This window comes from Geotrypetes seraphini, chromosome 12 (genome assembly GCF_902459505.1).
Source record: "Geotrypetes seraphini chromosome 12, aGeoSer1.1, whole genome shotgun sequence".
In the NCBI taxonomy this organism is placed as follows: Eukaryota; Metazoa; Chordata; class Amphibia; order Gymnophiona; family Dermophiidae; genus Geotrypetes; species Geotrypetes seraphini.
This window is the reverse complement of record NC_047095.1, coordinates 55,341,801-55,354,264: the sequence shown is the minus strand read 5'-3', so window position 1 is coordinate 55,354,264 and position 12,464 is coordinate 55,341,801. Positions and strand designations below refer to the sequence as shown.

At 37.0% G+C, this 12,464-nt stretch overlaps 1 protein-coding gene across 3 annotated transcripts in view; it reads right to left on the bottom strand.

The window, feature by feature from the left end:
• Nucleotides 1–12,464, bottom strand: part of USP24 (ubiquitin specific peptidase 24) — a 245,365-nt gene that overhangs the window by 82,229 nt on the left and 150,672 nt on the right. For all 3 annotated transcript variants that reach the window (XM_033915761.1, XM_033915763.1, XM_033915762.1), the window contains exons 36-39: nt 12,115–12,185; nt 9,842–10,002; nt 7,051–7,112; nt 1,836–2,027 (exon numbers count right to left, since the gene is read on the bottom strand). In XM_033915761.1, coding sequence (XP_033771652.1) covers nt 1,836–2,027; nt 7,051–7,112; nt 9,842–10,002; nt 12,115–12,185 — 486 coding nt within the window. The remainder of the gene's footprint in view (nt 1–1,835; nt 2,028–7,050; nt 7,113–9,841; nt 10,003–12,114; nt 12,186–12,464) is intronic.

Below are 12,464 nucleotides of genomic sequence, written 5' to 3'. Positions count from 1 at the left end.
ATGGTGCAGTTACCATAGTTTCTGAAATGAAAATATGAATTTTAAATAAAGATATGGGAGAGAGTTTGAGTAGCCTAAAATATAACTGGAAGATAAAAATGGTTTGGGGTCCAATCCCGCACTAAACAATCAGACTGTTAATCAAAGGCATCATAGTCAGCCCAGCATATATCGGGCTGGCCATGTAAATCTATGCATTTATTTATTTAGATATATATCCCCTCCTTCCAGAAAGCTCAGGATGGGTTACAAGTTTACATACATAGTTCAAATAAACAGAGAAGGAACAGCGTTAACATGTAAGAGGAGACAAGGTTGAATATAGGGGAGCAGAGTAATACAGGCATGACAGTTGGCGGCTCAGGACAGGTTACATATTAGTATTACCCTATAGTGCTTGCTTCGTTTGATTTTGAGCAGTAGCTAGTCTACACTTTCTCTACAGGGGTAAACATGGGCACACTGCCCTTCTATTTGCAAGGCTTCTTTTGCTTGGCATGCTCCGAAGCCAATGTAGAAAGCCATGAGGTACAGTCAACTATTAGCGACCATAAAGTTGCAAGCAATGAACATGAAAATTATTGTCATGTTACAATTGCGGTAATAGCCCCACAGCTGATTGCAAAATGTCCCTGTTCCTGTCAGTGTGCGAGTAATGATTGGCTAAGGTGCTGAAAGGAATAGGGACACTGGGGGGTTGGAACAGCCAATTCTTTATCTGATTGTTCCAGTATTGCGGAAATGTCCAATGGTCTTTCCCGAGATTCCTCAACTTTTTCTTTTTCTTTGACTTGGGATATAACAGGAAGATAATATGCCCTTGTAAGAGGATGTAAAGAGCTTTCAGGAATTTCCAATATTTCCATAAAATACCGCTTCACCATTTCTTGAGGAGAAATTGATAAGATCTTAGGGAAATTTATAATTCTCAAATTGTTAGCTCGACCATTGTTCTCTAGAGCTTCCAATTTCCTCCTCAGAATTATATTATCTTTAACCAGTAAGTCTTGATTATTTTTTACTAATGTTAGCTCTTTACCTGTATTTTGTATCTCTACTTTTAGCTGAGATATATTTTGTTTAATCGATTTTATTTCTCCTTTCTGTTCTTTAAGCTCTTTATCCAAATTTTTAGTTTGAGGATTTAAGGAGTTATTGAGGACTAGTGTGTGATCAAATGAGTCTATTTTATATATTTTTATATTTCTAAGTTTAGATGTGTTTTTCAATTTTGAAAATTAAGATAATTTGGTTTTTGATCGCACTTTTCTGTACAAGATTTCTACGCTTGGCAAATATTATAAAATTGTATAAATAAATAAAAAGAAAGAGACCATTATTCATTTAATTATGACCTCAGTCATTTAAAATACACATGCCACTATACTACAGAAAACATATGGGGTGGGGATTTGGAGGCCATGGGAGTAAATTAACTAGTTCAGTGGTTCTTAACCTGTTTTGGTTCTGGTACTCCTTTAGGTGAATCAATGCAAGCTTCATATTGTTTCTAAATCACATGTCCTCTAGTGATTTCTGAGAGCCATATGCCTCTAACAGGGCTGTTAACATTTTGTTAGAATTACACTGTTATACTACCAATAACTGTCCTAATAACGGCTTTCACACTGTCTAGAATGTTTCAACAAAATATCTCAGATTTCAAGACCCTTCTCTGCACCCCAATTACTTTGTGAGGTCACAACTGATTAAGAACTCCTGAACTAGTTAACTGAGTAGATATGAAATGGAAAGCAAATAGAAGCCACACAAAAGTACCCTGAAGATATTTCTCTAGGGATACCCTTCAATGATTTTAACACAGGGATACTTACCAAGCATTTCCTTCTCTGTACCACACAGCGACAGGAGGGTCTTTATGAGTCTCAAGTGTCCTGCTAACAAAATGTTATCAGCTTCACTGGTCTCACACTCAGCTGTGCGATTGGGTTCAAAATTATCCAGCCAGGTGATCTCATCTTCCAGCATTGTAGCAGGGCTGATACTCAACTGATCCATTTCTGAAGCTAGCAAACAAAAATGAACTGATATAACTTTTCCTACATGAAGCAATGACCAGTTTAACAGAGCTGTGCTTTATACTTTCTCTGCCAGTAGTTTTGAATTTTGGGCCCACAGTTTCTCCTTTTCCTTCCAGCTCAATCGGCAGCAATATTGTGATTATATCACTGAAACATTTTGTTTTGGGGTCTCAATATCAAAGAAGCTTCAATTTATCCAGAATGCAGCAGCTAAGTTACTAACTGGACTGGGATGGAAGGAACATGTCTCATCTAACTTCCCATAACTTTATTGGCTTCCAGCTGAGTGTCAAACTGGTTTCAAAGCCTTTTCTTGGGGATTCAAATGTTACACGATCAAGGTCTTCAACATCTGAAACAGAAGTGGAAGGTTTATGTACCATGGGGGTTATTCTCTGTTTGTAAACTAGTTATTGGAACTTCCTGCTATACAGTATATCTAATCTGTTATATATATTTAATCTGTGGAAACTGAGGTCAGCCAGAAAGAAAGACCCTTTTGCAATTCCTTGTTTATGAAATAGTCTAATACAAGGATTCACAAACCTGTCCTGGGGAACCCCTATTCAATAAGGTTTCAGGAAAACCATAATGTATATGCATGAGATAAATTTGCATAGAGCAAATAGAGGCCAATGTATGTAAATTTGCCTCATGCATATTCATTGTGAATATCATGTAAACCTGATTGGTTGGAGGACAGGCTTGGAAATCACTGGCCTAACAGATGAAATCTAGCAAGCAGAATGAGTCTTTTGTAAACTTTGTTTTTCTCTGCCACATTTGGTTACAGCACTGCGTGAAGCTTTCATAATGGTGAGCATACTAACTTGATATCTATGCTATTAAAAATTGTAAGGAATAGGTGATAAAGTTTTTATCACTACTTTGTCACTTCTAAATCATTTTGATGATCTAATAAGGTGCGAGAAAACTGGAACCAGTGCTGGAATCCTAGAGCCATTCAGAAGTACCTGAGGATTTTCCCCTTATTTTATTAGGTTCATTCTCCTGCTGTTCCTAGTCTGACCCCTGTAGCAATGAGCCCAAGACTGACAGTCATGCACCAACTGTCCTTCTGCAATCCTTTTTATCATGGACCAGAATGACCTGAAGTTGTCACTGTTAATGACCATGACTCTCTCAGTCCCAGGGGCTATGCATGCCACATCCATACAATCAAAAGCCCCAGCTGACCCAATGATTGATGTTAGAAACATGATGGCAGATAAAGGCCAAATGGCCCATCTAGTCTGCCCATCCGCAGTAACCATTATCTCTTTCTCTCCCTAAGAGATACCACGTGCCTCTCCCAGGATTTCTTGGATTCAGACAGTCTCTGTCTCCACCACCTCCTTCCGGGAGACTGTTCCATGCATCTACCACCCTTTCTGTAAAAAAAGTATTTCCTTAGATTACTCCGGAGCCTATCACCTCTTAACTTCATCCTATGCCCTCTTATTCCAGAGTTTCCTTTCAAATGAAAGACTCCACTCCTGCACATTTACATTACGTAGGTATTTAAACGTCATTTTATTGGATTTTTTTCCCCCCTTATCAAATGATGAAGAGGATTTTGATCTCTTTCCTCATCAAGTCCTTATCAGAATAAGATGACTATTATACATTATAAAGAAGTGCATACAATGTAGAAAATATTGTCATTAAGAGATTGTCTCAGATGAATCTTTTCACAAAAGGCTGTTAATAAATCCTAATTAAACCAATTATGTTTGCTTGGTTAATCTTGCTCAATGTAGTTAAACTGGTGTTAGTTCACCAACTGCAATGCAGTATACAGAACTAAAGGCTTAGCAGAAAAATGCCCAGATCACACAAGAAAACAGTAAACAGCAACTATCTGGAATGCTGTTACATCCAGAAGCGCTTAACTAGTTACAAATAATCTTACTAGACAAGGCTACAAGTTTTGGAAGCAATTAGAAAAAGCAGCCTGGCAAAATCATGCCATTCAGTTTTGTAAAATTAACATATGATAATCTATACTGAATCAGGCCAAGGCTCATTGAGCCCACCAACCGCGGTAACGAGATGCAGCAAGAACTATGACTACCGTACTTTTACAATGTTATTTTCATGCCTTCTGGAGACAGCTGCCCTTTATTTTCTCTAGTCAAACCAGAAATAGCGGGAGACTCTACAAATGGATCAAAAGAGCAGGGTGATTTTGGGTGAAAGTCCTGCAAGATAGCCTGTTCACAAAATTTTGTGACACTGTCTCTTTAAACCAAAGTGCCAAATGTATCCAAGAGACTAAAATTGTAGGAAGTGCTTAATGAGACTTCTACCTAAGTGTTCCATTTATCATTTTTGGGCAAAGAGAAACTTCTGCCTGCATACATTTCTTTCCCTTCCTGAAGCTGCAAAAAAATTAAATCATTGAATAAAGGATGTGCTACTCCAGTACTGGGCATAAAAAGCAACCTGCATGTTTTACATATACTCAAAAGTTTTAAAGCTCATTCCAGGTTTTTAAATAGGATATCATATTGAACACGATGCCAAGCTGAAATCAGGATTCTTAAAATTCTTTTAAAAATGGTTGCAATATTGGGAAACTAATTGTACTTTTTCAAACTCAGGTTTTGACTCAGCTTGTGTTTGATTTTGTCAAGCTGTGATGAATTATGCCTGTTGTACCAGAGTGGACTAGCTTCCTTTGCATTTCAGCTTATCGGCACTTTAATCTCCGCTCCTGATGAAGATACCGAAACGGGGCTCTGACGAGTGGTGATGCAAAATTTGGACATAATTCAGCTAAGTCATTGAAAAAGTACTTCTTGTTAATGGTTTAATTTTTCAATGACTTTTTAATAATAGCTCTCTACACTTTGATGTTTTTTTATGTAGATCTTGGATGAACTCTTTGATGAACTTGTGATTAATTTTTGATTAACATTTGATGAATTTTTGATGAATTTTTACTGGGTGATTAAAATGTTTTGCATTCTTTTTTTCACCTAGTTCGATTTTATGCCAAGGGTTTATGGACTTTTGTATTAATAAATTTAAAATATTGGACTTAATGATGTATGGGGCAGGTCTTATTTAGACCTTGTGTCTGGTGCTTGTCACCTATGAGATCTTGCCAGAGCTAAATCCTGCTCTTAGTAGTGAGCTTGGCCCATACTAATGTCCTATTAGCATTAGTATTTCAGATATTTCCTCCAGCATTTACCCTATACACTTTGGCGTATTTCGCACTAGGAGAAAAAAATTTTGTTGCCAATTGTGTTTTTGAACTTTGTATTTGTCTTATTGGCAATTATTTTGGTTTCTTTTTTGAAGCCTATTTTGAACTCAGCTGGGTTGCGACATGCCAGCGGCTGGACTACAGCACCAGTACCCACCGCAAAGCTGTTCTATGGGGAGGATGTAAAAGAGAGGAAGAGAGAATGAGTGAGGAGTAGTGGAGAAAAAATGAGCACTAAGGGCTCCTTTTACTAAGCTGCGATAGCGTTTTTAGCGTGTGCTACACGGCTAGAACTAACGCCAGCTCAATGCTGGCATTAAGGTTTAGCGTGTGCGGCAATTCAGCATGCATTAAAACCGCTATCTCAGCTTAGTAAAAGGAGCCCTAAGATTCTGGCTAAGTATAGAGTGTCTAACCCAGTGGTTCTCAACCCTGTCCTGGAGGACCACCAGCCAGTCTCATGAGAATTTTGGCCCGACTTTGTAAATAGAGACATCTCTCACCCTGGGAGTAACATTTTGAATTCAGATTTTTGGTTCCCTGACGCAGGATCGAAACGGGCCACGTCGGAACCTGGCATCAAAGATAAGCGTGCCTTCTGAACAATTTTTGAATAACTTGCTAACCAACATATGAGAGAGTGATAATCTGCTGGTGGACAGCAGTATAGAGACTTTTTAAATATGAAGTATATTGAATAAGCGATGATTGGGTGGTGAGGTGATAGTTTAGGGGTTTGCCCCTTGTTTTCACCTTCGTGTCTCTGAGCACTGATTTCTTTATAAATTGATATAGTTTTCAAGAAATGATGCTGAATGTCTATGAGTGAATTTATATTACGTTTGATATTAGCACTTTAGCAAGTTATGGCAAAGATTATATTTTGCACCCTTTCCAATGACAAAGTTTAAGTAAATCCTTGTGTTTCCTAACTATGATCATAAGTTGTTTACTATCACAGTTCAAAGATATTTTCTGCATTAATATATATGGCTTATTTATTTTCATTTATTCCAATATTTAGACTGTCTTTACAAAAAGCTTAGGATAGTTTACAAAAAGCAATAACTTAATAAAAAAATTTGTATGTTACTCAGATTCATTACATTTCTAGAAGTACCTGAGTAACTAGGTTTCCTCTCTGGGAAGGTAACTTAGATAACTTTGATTTCCTACTTCTTGTGGCTGAGATGGGAAAGGGGGTTTCCTTAGGAGGATTTTTAAGCTTCTTGGGCAAAAGATAATAAGAGTACAGATCCTGTCTATTTCAATAATCTTTTCTGTTTTGAGGGGTTGGTTTTAGGATAGCAAATTGTTTTTGTATTAGATAGATGATTGTTGGGAGAGTGGGTTTTTTTTCTCTCTCTCTCAATTTACATATTTGTCTTTACTTTGCAATTTATAACATAAAATACCTAGGAGGTTGGGATAGTGGGGGGGGGGGTTCGAGTTCATATTATTAGGAAATGAAGATCTCTTGAAAACCAATGTTAGAAATTGTTCTTGTGTTATAATGTTTTGTACTTTTAGTTCTTATTAATAATAAAAATTGTTTCAAAGTAGAAAACAAAAAAAAAAGAAGTACCTGAGTAACTATAGAAACAACATCTTTATCGCTTATTTCATCATTACCGATTATTTTTCTATCTATTCTTCTAATGCTGGGCCTCTACCTTACCCTCCTTAGGCCTGTCAATTCAAGTTCAATCATTACAAGTCCTACTAATTCAGCTAACAGTGAAAACATACCCTGGGTATTTTCAATCAGTCACAAGCAGGATAGTTTAGACTTACATATTAGATCATCCAGGAGTTGGCATCTTACATCAAAATACTCTGTACATTGGGCTAGAAGTCTAAAAACATATAAATGATGTAAAACAGATTATACATTAACATTTCAAGTAGCTTTGCAAACTAACACACCTATTTAAAACAAACATTCATTACAATTTATAAAGTTCTTTTACAGCTTTAGGGCCCCTTTTACAAAGCCGTGGTAGCGATGCTGCCGTGGTAAATGCACCAAAGCCCATTCAATTCCTATAGGCTCTGATGTATTTACTATGGCAGCATCGCTAACACGGCTTTGTAAAAAGGGCCCTTAATGCAGTATGATAACTGCAAAGAAACACAAAGAATATTTGTTAGTTAAAAATTGATAAACTGCTATGGCACACAATTTCTAAAGCTGATTACAATGAACCATAACTTCCACTGAGCTGCATAACCAAAACAGTAACAATAAACCACCCCCATTTAATAATTTTCTAATACAATCAGACAGTCTGACTAAATGCCCTGTTGGGTGCTCAGGAACTTCTAGACAAGATGCTGAAGCATTCAGTGTAGCCTAGAATTCAAAGACTCAGCACCCTGAGGTTGTTGGTTCAAACCCACACTGCTCCTTGTGATCCAGGCAAGTCACTTAATCCCCCCCATTGCCCCAGTGAGCTCATTGGGACAGACAGAGAAAAATGCTTGAGTACCCGAATAAATTAATGTAAACCATTCTGAGCTCCCTTGGGAGAACAGTATAGAAAATTGAATAAATAAAGACAAGAATATAACTTTTCTTCCTATGAGTAGGTCTTGATGAGTAGGGGTGAGCAACCATGTCTTTGGGGTTTTCAAGATTCCCACAACAAACATGCATGAGATCTATTTGCATACAATGGAAGCAGTACATGCTAGTGCTGTCCGATTTGAATTGATTCACAAATTCGAATTGGGTGAATCGATTCAAATCGATTCGTTGTTAACAAAAACCGGACACACCGATTCAAGTCGGCCTCGACCCGTTCGGGCTTTCCCTCTGCTGTCGGCCGCCAGAATCATTCCATATAATGAAACTTCCTGTTTTGCAAAACCGGAAGTTACATCAGCAGAAAGGGAAGAGAGCACCGACCGGACCTCGTACAGATTGGCGCCAGCGGCAGCAAAGGTAATATTTGTTGATTGGCTCTCTCCTTTTTCCTTCACGCCGCGGAAGCATTTCTCCTCTCCTCCCCGCAATTCCACACAGTGTAAGTGAAAGGATCTCTCTCGGCTCTCTTTTCTGCGGCCATATAGGAATTGGGGGAGGGGGCTAGGGAAACTTTGGCGATGATTTGTGTTGGGGCTGGGGAAGCTGAGAATTGGCAGGGGGGATGGGGAAGCTTTGGGGATGATTTGCTTTGGGGATTGGGAAGCTAAGAATTGGCAGGGGGGGCTGGGGATGATTTGCTTTGGGGATTGGGAAGCTGAGAATTGGGCAGGGGGGCTGGGGAAGCTGAGAATCAGGGAGGGGGCTGGGGTAGCTTTAGGGATGGTTAAATAAAATGTTTAAACTTAAAAAGCTGCATCACTGAAAGTGAATTGGGTTCCCTGAATGGAAAACATTGAATAATCAATATAGTTTTGAGTTCTTATGCTTCCAAGCAGACTTCCTAGGGCATCAAGCCGCATTGTGGTATAAATTAATATCTGGATATTTGAATAAAAAACCAAAAAATGGTCTAAGAGACATTTGGAGCATTGAGATTAAGCATCAAATTACTGCATCTCAATGGCCACTAATTTGGTCTTGGAGAATGAGATGTACAGTGTCAGCATCTATGAGACAAACTTGGTTTTTTTTATTACATAGAGCTTTTTGGACCCCTACACGTTTGCAAAAATTAGATAGTTCTAAGTCCAATAAATGCTGGCACTGTAATCTAGAACCTGGAACGTTGGATCATTTACTGTATCATTGTCCCTACATTAAAAGTTTTTGGAATGCAATTTGGCCACAAATTAATAAATTGATGGAAAATCATGTAGCAATATCATATGATACAGTATTATTTGGAACGATGATGAGAAAAAAAAGTCAAATTTCACCAGAAAATAACAAGCTTTTATTAGTTATGACAGGGGTTGCCATTCAGCATATAACCAACAATTGGAAGAATTACAGAAACCTAAATTGTACATTTTGGTGGAATACAATATGTCACATATTCAAAATGGAAAGAGCTATAGCAATACAAAGAGGGACATATACTAAATTTATAAAAATATGGGGGCCTTTGACAAAATATTGTAATGAATAATTAATAGGATTTTTCTTCTTCTTTTCTTCTTTTCAATATCTTCTTTTGTGACACACATGAAGGGGAGGGTAATGAAAACAACTCTTACACAATATGATATAATATGATATACAATATGTAATATATGATTGGAAAGTACTAGAAGGGTGGGGGGAGGGAGAGGGGATAAAAATATATTTAGAATAATATGTATTAGATATAAAAGTGATATTGTGTATTCATTAATTGTATTTCAATATTTTGTACACTTTATGTAAAATTTGAAAATGAATAAAAATTTTAAATGAAAAAAAAAGAAAAAGAAAAATCAATTCAACAGGGTAAATCGAATCAAAATATTTTGCCCTGAATCGGGCAGCACTAGTACTTGCATATCAATCTCATGCATATTCACTATGGAAATCTTGGGGGGAGGAAAAAACCCGGTCCTAGAGTGTGCATAAAGTGGTATTGTCTTCCTGATCGTGAGGTCAACATCTTCTGATTTTAATTTCCAGCCTCCTACCCACCTCTGGTTGATGCCTCTCATGATGCTAGTTGGGGACCAGAGAGGTAGCTGAGCAGTAAGAATGACCCTTAGCAAGAATTGGTTGGGTTTCTGTACATCTGGGTAGGTGGAGGTATCTGTCTGACTAAGAGTATAGAGCTGGTCACAAGCAACACGACGAATCTGAAATCACAACATTAAAAAGAAAATAGTGCAACACTGGACTTTGCGCCAACATATTTTTTAGCAGTAAAATCTCAACTCTCAGCTCTCAGTTTTTAAAGGAAAAATAAAATAAAAGTTATGATTACCATCATATTAACAGTAAATTATTAGATTGAAACTAAAACCTCCTCGCATAAGAGAAATCTTTAAATAATTTATTTTTATAGGTGAAAATAACATTATATAAAAACAATAGTGGGTAGAAACAGGGTGGATTTGATTTAAATCACATCATTTTAAATCAATAGTTAGAAAGACTTGATTTTCTCTAGAGACTCGTGCTTGCTGGTATAATCTTAATATTTACAACCAGATGAAGGTTTATTTTTTGAAAAATAACTTTTCAGATAAGTTTTACAGTTGAATAAAAAAATTACTGATTTGGTTATACAATTAGAAATAAAGAATTAATTATGAAATTATTGCAAGGTGAATTATCTCCAATTTAATAGGTTAATCATTCATATTTGGACAACTTTTTTGCTGTATTTTATTGAAACTAGAAAAATAATCATTACCTTAATAACAATTAAATCTTATCATTTAAGAGGTAAGGGGTTGATTCTGTGAACATATATTTGCAAAGGAACAATGAGGCTAAGGTTTTCTCTCAACTCTGTATATTTTATAACATTTTTGCTGTGAAGAAGAAGCATGTTATCTCTGCAGGCATAAATTCACAGTTTTGAGAAATCCAAAACCAAGCATCTGTGATATCTTCTAGATAGAAAAATTGCCTGTGACATTATGAACGGATTAATGGAATTCATTTATCAAAATATTCAAACATTGTATGCTCATGCTACATAATTAAAAACTAACACTCCCTTTTACTAAGCCATGGTAGAGGTTTCTACCATGGCCTGGGGTGCTAAATGTTCCAATGCTCATAGAATTCCTATGAGCATCGGAACATTTAGTGCCCTGGGTCACAGTAGAAACCTCTATCGTGGCTTAGTAAAAAGGGGGTGGGGGGGGGGGTAAGCCTTATTTCATGATAAATAACTTTTGGACAATAATGTATCTTAAGTAGAAAGCTATTTTTAAATAGACTTTTTACTCAAAAAAGCATTTTATTAAAAAAATAAATCCAATTTTAATAAAAATAAATCTGATTTAAATTTAAAAATATCAGATTTTTTAAAAAATCACTGATTTTTACTCACCATTGATAGAAAGATGGATGCTTTATTCACATATGTAAATATAGCACTACAAAAAGCAAGCAGTGATGTAATTTTTTAATTAAGGTGGCATCGAGTATTTAATAATTATTGGGGTCAGTATTCAACTTATGGCAGTTGAGATTTGTTAAATATTGCCGCTGTGCTTTTTATATTCGGATATTCAGCAATGGTATCCAGTGCTGAATATCCAGGTATCACTTTGCGATAACAGCTACCTGGGTACTGTCCATATTCAGATCAGTACTCGGCCAGGAATTAGACAAAAAGGCTGTCCAAACTTTATCCTGGCAGCTAAATGGTTAAGTGATCTCAATATTGCCACTAACTGGGTCCACTAGGCTCTGCCAAGACTGTCTCTAGACAGCCCTGGAACTGAGGTCTGGGGGCAGAGTCTGATAAGGAGGTCTACCTGGATTTGCAGCAGTATCATCCAGGTAAGTGCCACTAAAAATCCAGATATGACCTGGCGAGTGAGATGTTTCTAGGTTTCGTCAGACCTGTGATTTCCAAACGTGCCCTGGGAGACCCCTAACCAGTCAGGTTTATAGGATGTCTGCAATGAATATCCATGAGATACACTCTCAGATTAAGTCCTAACATAACATAACATCAGATCAGATTTCTAGACCGCATAACCTTGAAGTTCAATGCGATTTGAAGTCCTCCTGAATATCAGTCCAATAAAGGCTCTGTAATGTTTTTTTTTTTTTAATCTTTATTCCTTTTTATTTCTCTCAACAAGTGTACAATATTATTAAAGGCTCTGTAATGTTAATGTGGTTGTTATTTTTTGGGTCCACATGTTCAGAATATGCCCTGGAACTGTTGAATGAGAGGTCCCTCTCTTTCTTACTGTAGGACCTTCAGAACCACAAGAACTTACCTCAGAACTGGGTGAACCAAGCAGAATGTCAATAATGAAATCAGCCACACAGGGTAAATTGTAGAAAGATCCTAAAATAAAAAATGCATGTAACTTTGTTTAAGCTACAGTCTGTTATTTTAAAATTAAACAACATTTTTGTATTTCCTAAATTAATATAAAAAATGCACAACAAATACTCAAATGAGAAGCAGAGGGGTAGCATAATGGTGAGAGCAGCAGGCTGAGAACTGGAACTCCCACAGCAGCAACTTGTGGCCTTGGACAAGTCACTTAAGCCTCCATTGCCTTGGGTCCAATGCTAGGTAGGTTCTGGCAACAATACCAGTACAAGTCATGCCCTCCCTAGT